Source organism: Sorex araneus, chromosome 2 (assembly GCF_027595985.1).
Source record: "Sorex araneus isolate mSorAra2 chromosome 2, mSorAra2.pri, whole genome shotgun sequence".
Classification (NCBI taxonomy): domain Eukaryota; kingdom Metazoa; phylum Chordata; class Mammalia; order Eulipotyphla; family Soricidae; genus Sorex; species Sorex araneus.
The window spans coordinates 136,641,335-136,660,240 of record NC_073303.1 but is presented as its reverse complement, the minus strand read 5'-3'; the positions used below and the strand labels follow the sequence as shown (position 1 = coordinate 136,660,240).

The 18,906-nt window shown below is 43.1% G+C and overlaps 2 protein-coding genes across 3 annotated transcripts in view; both read left to right on the top strand.

Moving 5' to 3' along the window:
• The window catches only part of LOC129398791 (protein mono-ADP-ribosyltransferase PARP14-like), a 129,463-nt gene extending 126,018 nt beyond the window's left edge, over window positions 1-3,445 (top strand). The window contains exon 17 of the mRNA XM_055128147.1: window positions 3,156-3,445. Coding sequence (XP_054984122.1) covers window positions 3,156-3,445 — 290 coding nt within the window. The remainder of the gene's footprint in view (window positions 1-3,155) is intronic.
• A 6,543-nt stretch (window positions 3,446-9,988) lies between these two features.
• Window positions 9,989-18,906, top strand: part of LOC101556968 (protein mono-ADP-ribosyltransferase PARP14) — a 119,631-nt gene continuing 110,713 nt past the window's right edge. For both annotated transcript variants that reach the window (XM_055129361.1, XM_012932315.2), the window contains exon 1: window positions 9,989-10,175. In XM_055129361.1, coding sequence (XP_054985336.1) covers window positions 9,989-10,175 — 187 coding nt within the window. The remainder of the gene's footprint in view (window positions 10,176-18,906) is intronic.

Genomic DNA, 18,906 nt, shown 5'->3' with positions numbered 1-18,906 from the left:
TCAAATAGTGAATACTGAATCAAGCAATACATTTAGATAATCAGGATCAGATATATTACAACTTATTGTTTGCACATTAGACATGAGACAAGAATTAATATTCAGAATTTATATATACATATATATATAATATGTATAGTAGCACTGTCGTCCCATTGTTCATCGATTTGCTTGAGCAGGCACCAGTAATGTCTCCATTGCGAGACTTGTTGTTACTGTTTTTGGCATATCGAATATGTCACGGGTAGCTTGCCAGGCTCTGCTGTGCGACATGCATACTTAAAATTAAATAAATAAAAGATCTTCTTCCCATGAAAAAAACTGTGGTGTAAATTTTTTGTTGTTGTTAAATTGTTTGATCAAACAATTTAAAAATTTTTAAACAATGAACAATTTAAAAATTGTATGATCAAGCAATTTAACAACAGCAAAAAATTTACAGCATAATTTTTTCATGGGCAGAAGATCTTTTATTTATTTAATTTTAAGTAGTTTTCTATTATTTTACAGTCATTTTTTGTGGTCTCAGACTACATATAAATAGAAATATCTTATTTTTATAATTATTTTAAGTTCCTATCTATAGGGCATTAGGTCACACCTGGTGTTGCTCAGAACTTACTCCTGGCTCTGTGCTCAGGGATCCCTCCTGGCAGTACTTGGGGCAATATAAGCAGTACCAGTATCAAACCCAGGTTTGTAGCAGTGTGCAAAGCAAATGTCTTAATCTCTGTACTATCTCATCAGTTGCTGCTGTTTTATTTTAAATTTTTTGTTTTATTTTATTTTTATAAACTTGATCACAATAATTACACTCAATATTCCAACACCAACCCACCACTATTACACCTTCCCATCACCATTATTTGGAATTTTCCCACCACCATACAACCCTGACACAAAGGCAGAGCCTAAATAATTGATTTTGTATTGCTTGTTATGAATAATTCACTAACATAGATCCAAAAAGTTTCCTTAGAGAAACGTGTGTGAAGATCATTGCATCTCACCCTGGAGACATTAAGTCCTTGTATCTTGGCACATCGATGAATGACGGGTATGAAATGTTGCACAGTCACATTACACGTGAATTCTAAAATTTTAAACAGAGTGATACAGCTGGAGTTAAATTTTTAATTGGATGGTTACTTTGGGATCTAGAGGCATCTCTCTGCAGCTTAATGCTCTCTTCTAGGATTTATCTGTGAGTCTCTGGAACATGGCTGTTAAAGAGCTTATATGGGGCCTGAGTCAGTTCATGGGCATGACTGCCAGGGTCTTGGAAGAATAGAGAGATGGAGGGGAGATGGCCCATTCCTGACTCCCTAAGAGCATGGAGATTTCTGTCACAACCCACATACCTGAGTTTTTCAGGAGATTCATTCTCATGTGTGTGATTCACTCATCCTGAGCATGTGGAGATTGATTGTGAGCATGGAGGCAACTGGGTTCTGGAGGTTTTCAGCTGTCAGGTCTCTGTTGGTACAGACTAGCTTCTACTTTTCAAAAAATAATATTTAAGTTTACATTATCAATGTACAAAGATTTAATAGACACTTCTCAAAAACAATAAAGACATGGACAACAGGCCTATGAAAAATATTTAATTTGACTTTGTATTAGGCTAAAGCAAATCAAAACTGAAATGAGATATCTATACCTGTGACAAAGGTCTGCATTTAAAAGACTAAACCTGGATTTGATCCCCAGAACCCCATAGAGTCCCCCAAGCCTGCCTGGAATAATGCCTGAGTGCAGAGCCAGTAGTGAGCCCTGAGCACTATTAGATGTGCCCTCCCCACACACACTCCCTAAAAAAATACTAGAAACAATATGTGTTGGTGAGGATGTAGAGAAAAAAAGGATGCCTTATATTGATAGAAATGGAAATTGGTGTCGCCTCTATGAAAAACTGTATGGAAATTACTTTAAATTTTAAAAATGAAATATCACTGACCCATAAATATCACTCATAGGAGAAAATCTGAAGAAGATAAAAACGGTCACTGTCACTGTCATCCCATCGCTCATCGATTTTCTCAAGCAGGCACCAGTAATGTCTTCATTGTGAGACTTGTTGCTACTGTTTTTGGCATACCAAATACGCCACGGGTAGCTTGCCAGGCTTTGCCCTGTGGGCATATAATCTCAGTAGCTTGCCCGGCTCTCCGAGAGGGTCTGAGGAATCGAACCTGGGTCAGCCGCGTGCAAGAGAAATGCCCTACCCGCTGTGCTAAAAAGTCTGAGAATTAAACACAATTATAGGATGTTTATTTTATATGTGGAATATATAAGACAAAGCAAACTAGAAAATAACAAAAATAAGTCTGAAGAATAATGATGCTCTTCAGAGTCGGGAGGGAAAACAGGTAGGAGCAGTGGTATTAGGAGATTAATTTTTTTTCCTTTTGGGTCACATCCGGCGATGCACATGGCTTACTCCTGGTTTTACACTCAGTAATTACTCCTGGCGGTGCTCAAGGGATGCTGAGAATCTAACCTGGGTTGGTCGCATGTAAGGCAAACGCCCTCTCCACTGTACTATAGCTCCAGTCCTTAGGAGGTTAATTTAATCCTGGAATTGGCACTAGAACTTTGGTGCTCAGTTTGGTGAGATTTATAGTAGTGTATAGATCTGTATCCTAAAAGCTGCATGGTATTATCAACCAATAGTAAATGAATAAAACTCTAAAAGAGGAAAGATGAGAACTGAACATCATTTTATGACGTTTTTTCTGGAGGAGGCTTTACTTGGTGATGGTCAATGTTTAACCCTAGCTCTGTACTCAAGCATCACTTCTGATGAGGCTCAGGGCACCATTTGTGGTGCCACGGATTGAGCCCAGGTCAGTTGTTCAAGGCAAATGCCCCACCTGTTGTACCCCAAACTTTTTTTTGACATGTGGATCAACATGTCACTTTACAGGATAAAATGAAAAAAAAATTTTGGCATTTTTAATCACATCTGGTGATGCACAGGGGTTACCCCTGGCTGTGTACTCAGGAATCACTCCTAGCAGTGCTCAGGGGATCACATGGGATGCTGGGAATCGAACTCTGGTCTGCCAAATGCAAGGCAAATGCCCTACCAGCTGTACTATCACTCCAGCCCCTAAAATGAAATTCTTAAAAATGTTTTTTCTCTCTCTTCACAGCTGTGGCATTTGGAAAAGGAACATATTTTGCTGTTAATGCCAAATATTCTGCTGACGACAAATATTCTGTACCAGATGCTAATGGAAAAAAATACATGTATTATGTGCGAGTTCTCACTGGATTCTCCACACTTGGGAATAGCTCCTTGATTGTGCCTCCTCCAAAAAATCCTCAAAATTCTACTGATCTGTATGATACTGTCACAGACAGTATACAGAATCCCACCATATTTGTGGTTTTTTATGACTATCAGGCATACCCAGAGTATCTCATTACTTTTCGAAAGTAACATTGGCCTTTCAGAAATTATTTGTCTATACACTTCCAGTTGTAAAACAAGTTTTGTCTTTTAACAGCTCTTCCTAAGATTAAAGAATCATGGTCATTGAAATCTTCAGTTTCTCATTTATGACTGGAAAGAACCAGACTTCTGATTAATACCTTTGACAATATAAGTCAGATACACACCACTGCATTCCAACACCATGTACCTCAAATTTATCAAAAATAAGAATAGGTTTATTTTTTCAGGAATAGAGAACAACATTGCAGAAACCCCTCTCCCTGCCCCATTGCTAAGGGAATATACTCAAAGATCACCAATGGATCAGTATCAAATCCTATATATATTGATATATTGTTTTTCACTATGCACTAACTATAATAAAGTTTAGTATATAAAATTTCAGATTGACAGCAGTAAAACTTTGTTATAATAAACTGAAATAAAAGCTCTGTGCAAGTTCTTGCTCCCAGGATCTTCTTATTTTGTATATTAGGATATTTATGGTACTGAGGACTGGAGGCAGCTGGACTGTGTTAGACTATTAATAATAACTAACTCCAAAGAACACATCAATTTTTTTATTTTTAATGGAATCATCATGAGATAAACAGAAAGTTGTTTATGATTGTCAGTTGTACAATGTTCCAACATCCATCCCTTCATCGGTACATTTTTCACCACCAATGTCCCCAGTTTCCCTACTGCCCTCTCCCCACCCAGACCCCATAGCCTGCCTCTATTGCCTCCTTGCACCTTGCAGACCCTTTTCTCTCTCTCTCTCTCTCTCTCCTCACCCCTCTCTCCCTCTCACTCCCCCTCCCTCCCTCTCTACTATTTTCCTTTTTTCTTTTAGTCATTGTGGTTTATAATACTATCACTGATAGGATATTATACATGTCACTTTACCTCCTTTCAGCACTCAGTTCTTGTCCAGAATGATCATTTCCAACTAAAGGAACACATGTGTAAATAAATATTCCATAAACTGAATCATTTCTTCTACCATTGGGACATTTCATAAGCCTTTCCTGATTTCATTAACTTCTCTCCCCCACACCAACCCTCTTAGATATGGGAGAACTCAGTCTGGACTTTTATCCTTTGATTGGTACACTTCACATGAGAGCACATGTTCTTAGAGGCCTTCCTCTACCCTCATACACAATTTTTTGGATATTCTAGTGCTTGAAGTAATGATTTTATAATGAATCAACAAAAAAATTAGTGAAAAAAATCTATGCTTTCTCAAAAGAGAAAGTTAAATCTAATCTTCTGCTTTTGTTTCTGTTCTCAAGACAGTTTTTCATGCCTCATTACAAGTTAAAACTACTAAATTTTATTTTTAAAATAACACCCATTTTTGGGGCTGGAGCAATAGCACAGCGGGTAGGGCGTTTGCCTTGCACGCGGCCGAACCAGGTTCGATTCCCAGCATCCCATATGGTCCCCTGAGCACCGCCAGGGGTAATTCCTGAGTGCAGAGCCAGGAGTAACCCCTGTGCATCGTCAGGTGTGACCCAGAAAGCAAAAAAAAAAATAACACCCATTTTTACTTACCTATTTAGTTTTATTTTTGTTTGGGGGTTGGGGTGATACCCAGAAGTGCTCAGGAATCACCCTGTGCTCAGGAATCATCTCTGGTGATACTCGGAGGCTGTATGTGGTACCTGAGACTGAACCTGGGTAAGTCATATGCAGGGCAAGTGCCTTAACCCATCCTCCATATCTCTAATCCAGTTACTAAAATTTTGAAACATAGGACTGGGAACACCACAAATGTAAAATAAAATATTCAGAATTACATCTTAGGGTTGGAGTGATAGTACAATGGGTAGGGTGCTTCCCTTGCATGCAGCCAACACTTGTTTGATCGCTGGCATCCCATATGGTCCCCAGTGCATCACCAGCAATGATCCCTGAGTATAGAGCTAGGAGTAAACCTTGAGCCCTTCAGGGTATGCCCCCAAACAAAACAAATTATATCTTAGTTTTAAGATGCAATTAAGGTTATATTTAAAACTATACAATATATCAGATATACATTTAAATGTTTTCAGTTTATAGTTACTTCTGTTGCAACTGGTGTTTTTATTCAATGATGTCTTAAGAAAAAGAAATTTCTTTTTTAAAATAGCTACATGAATGTCATTACTCTCTGAAGCAGCTTCTGGACTTACTCTTCAAGCCCAGGTTCTCCCTCTAACACGTATCTCGCTTGCTTGTCTCTGTGTCTCTCTGCTTGCTCCTCTGCGTTTTCTCTTAAACATGTATCCATTTAGTTCTCCTTTGTCTCACACCTTCCTAAATACATTTCATCCAATAAAAGCCATATTACTTCAGTATAAAATTAAATTAAAAACTAAAATGTGAAAACAATATAAATCCCAGCTCACAATGGTCTGTAGTTGCAAATTGTACAATAATTCCCTTCTTGCTTCTTGTTTGGTTGGGGAGGGGGTCAAGAACAGATGAGTGGATAAAGCTACAGCATAGCTATGAGTCTGGAGCAGGAACATTCTTGAACCACATGCGCACCACTGCCCCAGCACTGGCTTTCTGTTCAGAACCTTCTCAACAGATTTCCTTCTTGTTTGTTTTTTTTGGAGATGCTCTCCTAGCAGTGCTCAGCACTTACTCCTGGGACATATGCGATGCCAAGGATGAACCTGGGTCAGCCATTTGCAAAACAAGCACACTTCTGGCTGTACTATCATTCTAGCCCTGAAGTACTTTTTTTAAGCTACTAATTTTGGACCACTGTTGACTGCAGGTAATGGAAATCATAGGGAAATAAACCATGGATAATGGAGGACTCTTCTAGTCTTAAGGTCAGAATGCAATCTGCCATGCTATTTCCCCTTCCCATGGAGACACTGCTGGTTTTCTCAAGTTAGAAGGCAGATTGCTGTGGGTAACACAGTACTGATAGGTGGCTACGGCTGCTGCTCAGTGAGGATGGTGTCATACTCCTATGTTTTTCTTCACTGATGTAAAATGTGTCCTGTTTGTGTTAGTTAATTTCCTTCTGTTTGAGAGCATTGACAATCAGCATTACAACAGTAGAGCTCCCTCTACAGACAGCCTGTTCCAATATATGATTTTAAGTTTCCTCCATTTTAATCAATACAGAAATATATATATATGATTTTAGGTTTAATTTTAACCTAAATTAAATCATTTTCATTTTAATCAATACAGAAGTTTTAAAGTTTCTTTATTAAATTTTCTCTTCTATTATGACAGTGATATAAATAAAACTAAGTATCAGTCTACTACTACTTTCATCCTTTGATCTAAGCATCTTTTTCCTTGAGTTGTATGATCTGAGGTCAAAGTAGCATCCAACAAGTTAAGATTACATGTTTTAGCCAGATTTATGAACCATCTTTCTGTCTTTGTTCTGCTCAGGGATGACTCCTGGCTGGGCTCAGGGGACCACATGCGGTGCCAGGGACTAAACCCATCGGGCTGCATGCAAGATAAGCCCCCTACCCACTGTACTATATCTCCAGCTCCTGTACTGTTTCTTTTTCTTCTACTAACTTCATTTTATTTGTTGTTTTTTTTTCCATTTGGCAGTTCTCAGTGGGCTGTGCAGTGCTCGGGATCAAGCAGGGTATACTGCACGCACAGCTATGTCCCTGAGTCCTGTGCTACCTCCTAACTCCTTCTCTTCTTCCCTTTTGAAAGGATGGATCACTAGTCATTCTCCTCAATATCCCTTCCTATAGGTTTTGATAACTGTTTTCATTTTTGTTTATCTGAAAAGGCAATTTAAATTTCTTCTTTAATTTCCTCACCAACTCAGTGATTGCTGAGAAAAATATTATTTGCACTCCTGATGACTGAAATTTTTTCAATTGTCTTTTTTTGATTGAGTTCTATTTTATGGTATTGTTTTCTAAAAATATTTATTATGACTTATATTTTCATAAATTTATTGATATCTATTATGAATCCAACATATGGTCTATACTTGAAAAAGTTTTTTGTGCACTTAGAAAAAGTAAATCCCATTGTTTGTACTAAAAATGTCTATTAGTGTTTTTATTCATCACTTAAGGGTATTATTTAATTATTTATCCTTTTTTGGGGGAGCATGCCTGATAGTGCTCAGGGTTTACTCCTTACTCTGTGCTCAAGGATTTCTCCTGGCAGAGCTTGAGGCACCATATGTGGTGCTGGGATAGAACCAGGGTCAGCTGGGAGGAAGGCAAGTGCCTAATACCCTAAACTATCTCCCTGACCCCTTCCTTACTTATACTTTTTTCAGCGATATGTCCATAGTCTTCATTAATAACTCTTTTATATGTGTTGGTACAAGTGTAAATAAGTAGAAAATTGTTATTATGAATATTCTTAAATTATTACAAAATTACAAAAAGGAAGTGTTCCTATCTCTTTTACTTTTTTTCCATGGAAATATTTGTTATTGATTTAAGTATAGCTTACCTACTTTTCTAAGGTATGAATAAGTATAGCCAGGAGGAGGGTATGTATGGGTTTGGACTTCAACCAGATAATAGTCTTTAAAGTAATTATAGGTAGGTAAGCAAGAATAATTCACAAACAGTGTGAATGTGGTCATTTAAAATCCCTGACTTTCTTCCAAACTGCATTCAGTTTATCTGCTCTGACTAGAAGTAGAAAACACAGTAGGTGAACATGATCCCTGCAGTGGCTCAGGTGTGGGTAGAACAGGTACTCTGAAGTAAGCCAAGGTCAGACCCAGAACTGAACGCCTTTAGGATTTGGTCATAGTAAAGATTATTCATTCTAATCAGCTCCACAATCAGACCCTCTCCACACCCAGGCTAGAATTCTGGCTTCATGGATCAGGGGTCACAGCTAAGCTGTCATCCCCCATGCTGTCAGTTTAACCCATGCAGTGCATAGGCACCTGCGGGAACCAACAGCTGGCTGAACCTCTGGCAGCACCCAGAGCAGGAGTGTATCTGCCCCTCAGACCTGTCTCCTTAGCTGCTTCGGGGACTGGGGTCTGCAGTTGCCGGCATCAGTCTGCTCCCCCAGCTCTCACTGTGCCTCCTGCCATGTCCAGCACAGCCACTCTGTTGAGGTCTGTGCTCATAGTCACAAATGCCCTCTCACTGACAGGTCAGGTGTCCTGGAGGCACCCCGGTGACAGTCACTCCTGCCCTTTTCTAGTCCCTTCATCTCTCCGTGTGAGGGTATGTCATTTAACTTGGAATTCAGGGAGTGTCTATTTTACCCCCAGCTTGCAAGAACCCTCCAATAAATCATAATTTTGAAAGATGTGAGACAGAGAAGTAGTACAGCAGGTGCTTGCTTTGCATGTGGCTGACCTGGGTTCGATCCCTGGTATCACATTTGGTTCTGTGTGCACCACCAGGAGCAAGTCAGGTAAGGCTGCAGTACAAAGTCCTGAGCACTGCCAGGTGTGGCCCCATAACAAACAGAAACACCCTTTTATTCCCATACCTGGGCTGGGAGCCCTGGCTTTTGTCAAGGAACATCCTATATTCCTCCCCAGAACAGGGGTCCCATGGCAGCATTACTCCTGGGAGTCACCACAGCTTTCAGCTAAAGGACATTGAATCCATCTGCAGTGCATGCTGCGTCATAAAGATTCCAGGAAAATATTGTAAATATCTTGCTTCTCCACACTTCTAACCATATGATCTCCACAGAATAAAGCAAAATACAAAAGGAAAAAAGTAAGGCCAGTTTCTGATAGCTAATAGTTAAACAAATACCTGAAAATTCTGAATCCTTTGGTTTTACACAGGGGTGGACAGCAGGTTCTCAGATTCTTCAGGATTTTCAAAGATAAGATGCTCAAAGTTAGAAAACAGAAAAGTTTATTGGAAAGTAAGTAGAAGAGAAAGATATTCCCCAACAGGGGAGAATCTTTGTGTAGGAATTGATTAATTGGCAAGGGGGTGGGGTTATAGGAAAATGGGTCTTTGTGTTACTTAGCAAACAAATTATGAGAGAATTCCCGTTTGTTTCCCAGAAATGTCTTGCTAATTTAGGGTCTGGCTATGTTGTCAAGACTAACACCCTGTATTGCTTAAGTTTTTCATTGGACCATCTCCCTGGATATTGTCTATTATCTTAGTCATCTGGTGCCCAAGAGCTGGGGCAGAATTTATGGTCTTGGGAAAGAGTAAGCTACCCAGTCTCAGAGAGAATTCAGGAATTTTCAGGAATGTCTAAAATGTAGACTTACGTCATCTAAAATGGAGCCACAGACAGCAGTGGCAAGGGGGGAAACTGAGGCTTCCTCTTTCAGGTGCCATTACTTTGCAGTTGAAACCCCAGCCTGCCAAAGAAATAAAGCCAATTGTGTGTTTGTGGGTGCTGCTGTCTGCTCCGAGTCTGCGGGTGGGCCAGCAGGTAGAGGGTGCCAGGGGCTGCCTCAGCGATGCTTGCAGTGCTGGGAGAGAACCTTCCCCTGCAGCGCTTCCTCAGCAGAGGGAGCCATTTCTCAATAAAGGAAACCGAAAGGTCAAGGCCAGTCGCAGTTAGGGTGGACCGTGCAGTCCTGCCAACCCAGCAGCTCCCATGGCCGCGCCGGGCTCCTTCCCGCTGCTGGTCGAGGGCTCCTGGGGCCCCGACCCCCCGCGGAACCTGAGCACCAAGTTGCAGTTGTACTTCCAGAGCCCCAGGAGGTCGGGCGGCGGCGAGTGCGAGGTGTGCCCGTGTCCCGGGAGCCCGGGCCGCTTCCTGGTGCTGTTCTCCCCGGAGGACGGTGAGTCGCGGCGGGGGATAGTTGGACTGGGAGGGGTCGCCCGGAGGACCCAGCGCTCTTCCTCCCGGAAGTCTGAGGGGCGCCGCGTCGGCCCAGTGCGGGGGTCCCGAGTTCAGGGAGCGGTTTAGAGCGCAGGTGAACTCGGGAGGGGCCACCGACAGTTTGCAAGACCCGGCGGGTGCAGACCTGGGTGGGCTTCCTGAGCGCGAGCTCCAGGGCTGCGGAGGTTAAGGCGATCTTAAGGGGCGAGCGGATTTCCTGGGAGAATTCCATGCAAACTGTTGCAGAGGGGGAAGTCAGTTAAGGCTGCTGGGAAAGGAGGGGGCAGGGCAGGCGGGCGCCCCGGTGCAGGTGGTGATGGTGGTGGTGCTGGGACTAGTGCTGGGGGCCAAAGGCTCAGTACCTCCAGGGCTGGCACGGGAAGGGCGCCCGCGGGCGCTCATGCTGGTAGGCAATAGAACAAAATTTGCACCTGTGCAGGTAGGAAGGAAAACATCATGGGCATTTTATCAGATGTCAAAATGGGTGTGCTTTTATTAAGAACGGAACCGAACTGGGTCGGGGCGATAGTACAGCGGTAGGGTGCTTGCCTTGCACGCGTCTGACCCAGGTTCTATCCCTGGCACCCCTAGAGTCCCCCGGTCCACCCAGGGTGATCCCTGCTCACAGAGCCAAGAGTAAGCCCTCAGCACCACCGGGTGCAGGAAGACACTTGAACAAAACACTGGAGGTTTCCCCTCTAGGTGAAGCTGTGGGAGGAAGTTGTAGAGAAGTTTGGTGGAGACCACGGCCGGCTTGAATGACAAGGGGAATGAAACGTGCTGTAGCGCCATGGGTAGGGTTCTGGAACCTGAGGCCAGGCAAGCGTTCACAAGATAGTGGGAATAAACCAGCTTTATTCGGATGCCGTCACCAAGAAAGTGGATGGTGGACTTGTTCCCCAGATCCACCTTTCTCTGGGGCGTGGAGTTTAGAAAGGCTTTGGAGCAGCAGGCGGCAGGGAGGGGGAGAGCAGTATCCTGCCTATGCTCTGGGAATGCCACCCTGTGCAGAAGCCTCCACTGCAGGGCTCTGTTCCATCTGCCTGGGGGTGGGGTCTGTGTGACAGCATCTGAAACAGCATCTACTGCCTTTCCTTTTCTCTCATTTCTGATTGACTCATCAATCAGCACAAACACATCATTTACACAAACATTTCTTAATATTAGGAGAAAGGCAGAGCAAGGGGTGAGAGAAAGATCTAGAATTCTGTGGAGAACAAGATGGGGTTTATAATACCTACTCATACATTTTACCCACAACAGGAGGGGAGAGACTGATGGGAATCCGCTTTAGGGAACTGAGTGTTTCCTGTGGGGGTGGGGGCGGGGGGCACTGATTTCTGCTGGGACAGACTGTGTCCCTCGCACCTTTTAAGAGACTCAATCTGTAGCCCAAGGGAAGACAAAGTGGCATCTTGAGCAGAGCAAGACGAGTGTGGGGTGAAGAGACATGTTTGTGCACTGCTCTGGGTTTGCACCTGACCCTAAAGGACAGTCACTGCTCTGGAGAGAGGGGGGAGGAATCCTTGACTGTGAATTGTAGGTGGGTAGGAAGGGGCTGAGCACTGTGAGGAGGAGCTCCCTCCCGTGAGCTCGTGAGCAGTTGCTGTGCTTTGGGAGGGGTGAAAACAACACCCACCGCTTCTCCCCCTGCTCAAGGTGCCTGTGGGGTCGGCCCGGGAGCGGGGGCAGCTGCTCCCAGAGCTGCCGTGTTCAGGTGGATTTCCTGGTCAGGCCTGTGGAAACTTTGACCCCGCGGCCTGTCCTGCACTTAGAGAGTCTCTTTGGTCAGAAGAACCACAACGAAACTTACAGGGCCGTGATAACCGTGGAATGCTCTAGGCAGGACTGAAGCGGGGAAATGAAACCGAAAGAGCTCAGTGCCCAGAGAAGCGTGGAGGACACTGAGTAGAGGACAGAGACCTGCTTGGCCCAGAGCCGTGTGGAGACAAAGTCAGGGTCCAGGGTGTGAAGGTAGAGAGAATGAGTCACATGGCTGCCAAGTTTGAGGCGCTGAGTTCAATCTAGAAACCCAAAACAAATACATAAAACAAATAGAACAAAAGTTCTCCCAGGTTTGATCTCACCCAGGAAAGCCCAGAGACAGCAGTGCTGTGTGAGTGGTTTGCCTACTGTCGACATCAGCACAAACCTTGTACCTGGGGCACTACTGTCCTTGTCCTCGCCCGTTGTCCTCAGGGCAGAGCCCCTGCAGGGCCACAGAGCCTTGTATCTGACTGACAGCAGGTGAACAGACATAGATATTGGGGTCCTGGGGTGGGCCGAGGAATCTGCACTTGGGAGAGAGCAGCATGAGATGCACTAACGTAGGAGCACTAACCCTTTGTGTGTTGGGGAGAGAGTGGAAGCACCAGGGAAATAATGATACAACCCATAGTCAGGGAGTGGCCTTCCGGCCCTGGTGCTGCCATGGTGACCTCATTCTGTTCTAGCCTCACAGCAGAACTGAGTCCACTCCCACTCAGACCTTCCTTCACAGCTCCCAGCCCACCTCCCCTTCCTCCCAGGCAGCCCCCATGCTGCTCCAGTGACCCTTTCGTGTTACCCCCACAGCACAGACCGCTTGTTACTTTTCTGGTCACACTTAAGTTCTGAGGAGGAGGATAGGAAAAATCTTTTCCATTTTAGCTTCCACCCACAGAGGTCAGTAAGTAGCAGGTTTTGGGGGACTACTGACAGAGAAAGACCTTTTCTGCTTCCCCAGGTCACAATCCTCTCCTGCAGGGACACCCTCCACCCTCTACACATGGAGTGTACTCTAAGTATACCATGTGCAGCTCTAGGAGTAACCCCTCAGCATTGCAGGGTAGCCGCCAAACAGAACAGAAACAAGCAAACTAAAAGAATACTATATAGTAGTGAATAATGGCAGAACTACACCTGGAAGGTGGGGTGCTCTCAAATGCTTCCTTCCACCCCAGCTACTTGCTGGATAACAAGGTTGCCTTGACCTCCTCTGCTGATCCCTCATTATTTTTTTCTTTAGTTTGAGATTCACTAATTATTATTTTTCTCTTTATAGCTCCTTTTTATAATTATGGATTATATTTCTATAGTTGTGTTAAAAAGTTTATTCAGAAAGTTCTTTTAACGAGGAGGTAGAAGGGAAATTAAGATAATGTTATTCATAAAGTCCAATGTTACTCAAATAATTACTCAACAAACTTGGAGAATTACAATTCAAATTTGGTCCTCTTTTGTTTTATTATTGATTTACTTGGGAACATGGGTTATAACAGTTTCCATATTATTGTTTTACCCTTGCAATTCCACTTTACCAACACCCTCATCACTGTCACAAACTTCGACCACTGCCTCCACCACCTCATGCCAATTATGAACTACCATGTCACTTTCTGGTTCTTTGGTTTATTTGTACTTCATGTTTGATATAGATTATTTGACGATTTTCTTTTTCCTTCTGACACTTCACTTAGCATGGCAAGGTCTACACAGGTTGCAGTAAACTGCATGAGTTCACCTTTCCTCAAGCTGAGTGTGTATAACGAACATTATCCATCCATCTGTTGTTAGGCACTTGGGTTATTTCTAATCTTGGATTTTATGAATAGTTTTGAGGGGACTGTAGGTGTGCCCATCTTAATGTTTTAGTTCTTGAAACAGATACCCAGAAGGGGAATTGCTGATTCATATGGAAGTTCTAGTCTCAATTTTCTTAGGTGTCTCCATACTGTTTTTCATAAGCACCAAATCAGATAACAGTCCCACTGAAAGTGAACAAGTGTCTCTTTCTCACCACTTCCCCATCAATGCTGGTTGTGCCACTCTTACTGACATATGCTATTCTCATTGATGTGCGATAATATCTCATTGTTTTTATTTGCATTTCCCTAATAATAAGTAATAATAAACATCTTTTCTATTTTTAGTGTTTTTTGAAATTTATTTTAACATAGACAAAACCACAACAGTTGATAACATTCTAGATTTGAACTTGACTAGATAGCAAAGCTCAAGTATTAAGTAAGTATAAAACTTTATTTTTATGTTTAAACTGTTACATCTCAATACAGGGTTGTTAAGTCCTTGTTTAAGAATTTACTAAGCTATCTGTTGCTAGTTGAGCCTCTGTGCTAAGGTTTTTGTTTGTTGAGTTTAGTTGACTTCTATGTTACTTTCCTAGCCGTGGTGAGGCAGGCACTGGAATTTATACTAGCCCGTGGGCATGCACGTGCCGCTGTGGTGGCAGGGGGGAGCTGTCGTAGCACTGCCCGATGCCCCAGCTGCCCAGGAAGTTGTAGGTGAAGTCCAGGCGCTTCCTGTTCATGGTCACCTGTGGACACAAGGATGCCAGGAAGTAGAGCAGGAGGGCCTGGGTTGGCGCAGGGACAGGGCTGGCTCTGGCACTCAGTGGGGATCCTGGCGGGGAGTGAGGGGGGGGAGCGGGAGGGTCTTTCTGGGCCAGGAATAGCCGCAGGGCTGTGGTTCCTGGTACAGCCTTCCACATCTCTTCTGATTTTGTTTTGGCTTTTGAGCACACACACACTCAGGGGCTCAGTGCTCAGGACTACCAGCATCGGTGCTGGGGGCCATAGGTGGTGCCAGAAAGTGACTCACACAAGTAAGGAAATTGCTGTACTACTGAGCTATCTTGGGACTCACCACCTTGAACCAGGGGCTCCCTCATGCCAAGCCTGAACTCCAGCCCTTTGAACTGTCCCCTGGCCCACCCACCCTTCCTCCTTCCCCCTCCCTTCCTCCCTTTCTCTCTCCTTCACTCTCTCCTTTCTCCCTCCCTCCTTCACTCATCCCTCCCTCCTTCCTTCCTTCCTTCCTTCCTTCCTTCCTTCCTTCCTTCCTTCCTTCCTTCCTTCCTTCCTTCCTTCCTTCCTTCCTTCCTTCCTTCCTTCTTTCCTTCCTTCTTTTCTTCCTTCCTGCCTCTCTCCCCCACTTTCCCCTTTCCTCCTTATCGCCCTCCCTCTTCTCTGCCCTTCATGATAGGTGTGATTATCCCCACTCTACAGGAAAGGAGACCAAGGCGTCAGTGGGAATTTGGTATATACCTACTGAATTTCAGTATTGAGGAATTAGGAATTGTCTCTCAGCTGCTCAGAGATCTCAAGACCTATGGTTAATGAGTTGATATGTGGGGGGTGAAAAGTGAGTGTGGTTGTCGGGCTTCTGGTAATACAGGGCAGGTATGGAGGGCTAGATGCCCACCACTACTCTAAGAAGACATCAGAGTTCTCAGTCTGGGCACCAGAGTACCTGAAATGATCTCCAGTTTGGCATCTCTGCAGAGGATATTAATGAACTGTGGAGTTCAGCCACTGGCGTGGCTGCAGTTGTGAGGTGTGGGTGTGGCTGCTGAGGCTCCAGCAGGGTAGGGGTTCGGCTTGCCCCACTCCTGAAGACACCAGAATTATCAGTCGTGGGGACCATTGTTTCCTTGGACTTCAGCTGCTTGACTTGCACTGCTCCAAATATTTAGTGTGTCTGTAGAGCGGGGAGGATGGGTGAGTCATATGGTGGTGGATGTGACTGCCTGGACTTCTGGAAGTGCAGGGCATTGAGGGGTGAATTAACACTTTCTTATATGTTGGAAACCCTTTTTAGAATTTTTTTTAATTTGTAAAAAATTTTATTTTATTTTTATAGTTGTTCACAATAATTTATTACATTCAGTATTCCAACACCAATTCACCACCATTACACCTTCCCACCACCATATATTTTTAAAAATTTTATTGAGTCACTGTGAGATAGTTACAAGCTTTCATATTTGGGTTATAATCACACAATGATCAAGCACCTATCCCTCCACCAATGCACATTCCCCACCACCAATATCCCCAGTATACCCCCCCCTTTCCCACCCTCCCCCTGCCTCCATGGCAGACAATATTCCCCATACTCTCTCTCTACTTTTGGGCATTATGGCTTGCAGCACAGAAACTGAGAGGTCATCATGTTTGGTCTATTATCTACTTTCGGCACACATCTCCCATCCCGACTGATTCCTCCAGCCATCATTTTCTCTTAGTGATCCCTTCTCTATTCCATCTGCCTTCTCCCCTCCGCTCGTGAAGCAGACTTGTTGGAAGCCTTTGTCTTCTTTTTTTTCCAATCTGGACTTCATTGATCTAATAAAATTACATTAAGAATTGAAATGAATTATACATTATTGTGCTCATGTTTTCCCCATACAAAGTTCGAGAACCCATCCCTTCACCAGTGCCCATCCTCTACCACCAGTAAACCCAGCATCTCTCCCACCCTCCCCAGTCCCATCTCCCCGCCCCACCCCACACTGCCACTATGGCAGGGTATTCCCTTTTGTTCTCTCTCTCTGATTAGGTGTTGTGGTTTGCAATAAAGGTGTTGAGTGGCCATTGTGTTCAGTCTCTAGTCTATATTCGGCACATGTCACCCCTCCCCCGCATGATCTTCGACCACATTTTACTTGGTGTTCCTTCTCTGAGTTGCCCAGAATGAGAGACCAGCCTCCAAGCCATGGAGTCAACCTCCTGGTACTTATTTCTACTATTCTTGGGTGTTAGTCTCCTAGTCTACTATTCTATATTCCACAGATGAGTGCAATCTTTCTATGTCTGTCTCTCTCTTTCTGACTCATTTCACTTAGCATGATACTTTCCATGTTGATCCACTTATATGCAAACTTCATGACCTCATTTTTCCTAACAGCTGCATAGTATTCCATTGTATAGATGTACCAAAGTTTCTTCAACCAGTCATCTGTTCTAGGGCACTCAGGTTTTTCCAGATTCTGGCTATTGTAAACAGTGCTGCGATGAACATATAAGTGCAGATGTCATTTTGACTATACTTTTTTGCTTCTCTGGGATATATTCCCAGCAGTGGTATTGCTGGGTCAAATGGGAGTTCAACCTCTAGTTTTTTGAGAATCGTCCATATTGTTTTCCAAAAGGGCTGAACTAGCCGGCATTCCCACCAGCAGTGTAGAAGGGTCCCTTTCTCCCCACATCCTCTCCAACAGTGGGAGCCTTTGTCTTCCTCATAGTAGTGTCTGCTCAGCTCCCTTTCTCATTTTTTGTTGAGGTCATTTGATATTTTAGTTATTTAACTCTTGAGTGCTTTCTATGTCTTAGAAATTAGCTTTTTATGATGTATGAAGTTTTTTGTTTTTTTTTTTACCATTTAATGAGTTGTCATTTTATTTAGGTCATTATTTCTTTGGCTGTGCAGATGCTTTTGAGTTGAACATAGTTCCATTTCTGTGTTATTTCTACTTTTTTTTCCTTTGCCAGTAGGTTGTCTCATTGAATTCTCCTCTGAGGTCAATACTATAGAGCATTTTGCCAATGTTTTCTTCAGTGTGTTTAGTAGATATTTGACATCAAGGTCATTACTCCATTTTGCATTTACCTTTATGTATGGTATGTGATGGCATGGAAAGCTCTAGTTTTCTTTACTTAATTTTCTTTGTAAAAATTTTATTAAATTACTATTAAAATTTTTATTAAACACTATGATTTACAAAATTACACATGGTTGAGTTTAGAGCATGTTCTAGTACCAATAGCACCACCAGTGTCAACTTCCTTCCACCGGTGTTCTCGGGTTCCCTCCTAACCCCCAGCTTGCTGTATTGACAGGCAGATTTTTATGTTTGATTTTGGTATTTTGGATCTTATGTTTCCAGTGTTGTTTGTTTTGTGGGTTGTATATATAGATACATCACTTCTCTATATCACTGATGTATTCAAAGTCCTTAACCCTGGCCCTTATTACTTCCCTTCCACTTATAATTTCCCCTTATTTCTTTTATCTGGTCTTCATTTCCTTGTCCTCTGGGGTCTTGAATGTTCTAGTCAACTCCTCTTTTATACATTGCATTTCATTATCTAGTTATTCTATATACCACAGATAAGTGAGATCATTCTGTATTTGTCCTTCTTCTGACTAATTTCACTTTAACATGATATTATCCAGTTCCATTGATACTGGAGAAAATTGCGTTATTTCCTAATTACTTACTGCTGCATAGTATTTCTTTGTGTGTGTATATACATGTGTATATATACACATATATATGTATATGTATGTGTGTATATATTACATATATACAGCATCTCATATTCCACTCATTTATCAGTGGACACCTAAGTCAACTCCATTTCTTAGCTACTTTATCAACTACTGCAATAAATAATTCTGTGCATTTGTTCTTTTTTTTTAATTAGTGAATCACCGTGAGACAAAGTTACAGACTTACAGGTTTTCATGCTTACGTTTCAGTCATACAATGATCGAGTACCCATCCCTCCACCAGTGTCCATTTTCCACCACCAATGGTCCCAACATCCCTCCCACCACCTCCACACTATCCCCTCCACCCCACCCTGCTTCTGTGGCAGGGCATTCCCATTTGCTCACTCTCTCACTTTGGGTGTTGTGGTTTGCTACAGAGGTATTAAGTAGGCATCATGTTCAGTCTATAGTCTATTTTCAGCCCGTATCTCCCATTCCTAGTGGGCCCACCTAGCACCTTTTGCTTGGTGATCCCTTCTCTATCAGAGCTGCTTCTTCACCTAGCATGTGAGGTCAGCTTCCACTCTGTGGAGTACTCTTCTTGGTACTTATCTCTACTATTCTTGGGTGTTAGTCTCCCATTCTGTTTCTTTATATCCCACACATGAGTGCAATCTTTCTATGTCTGTCCCTCT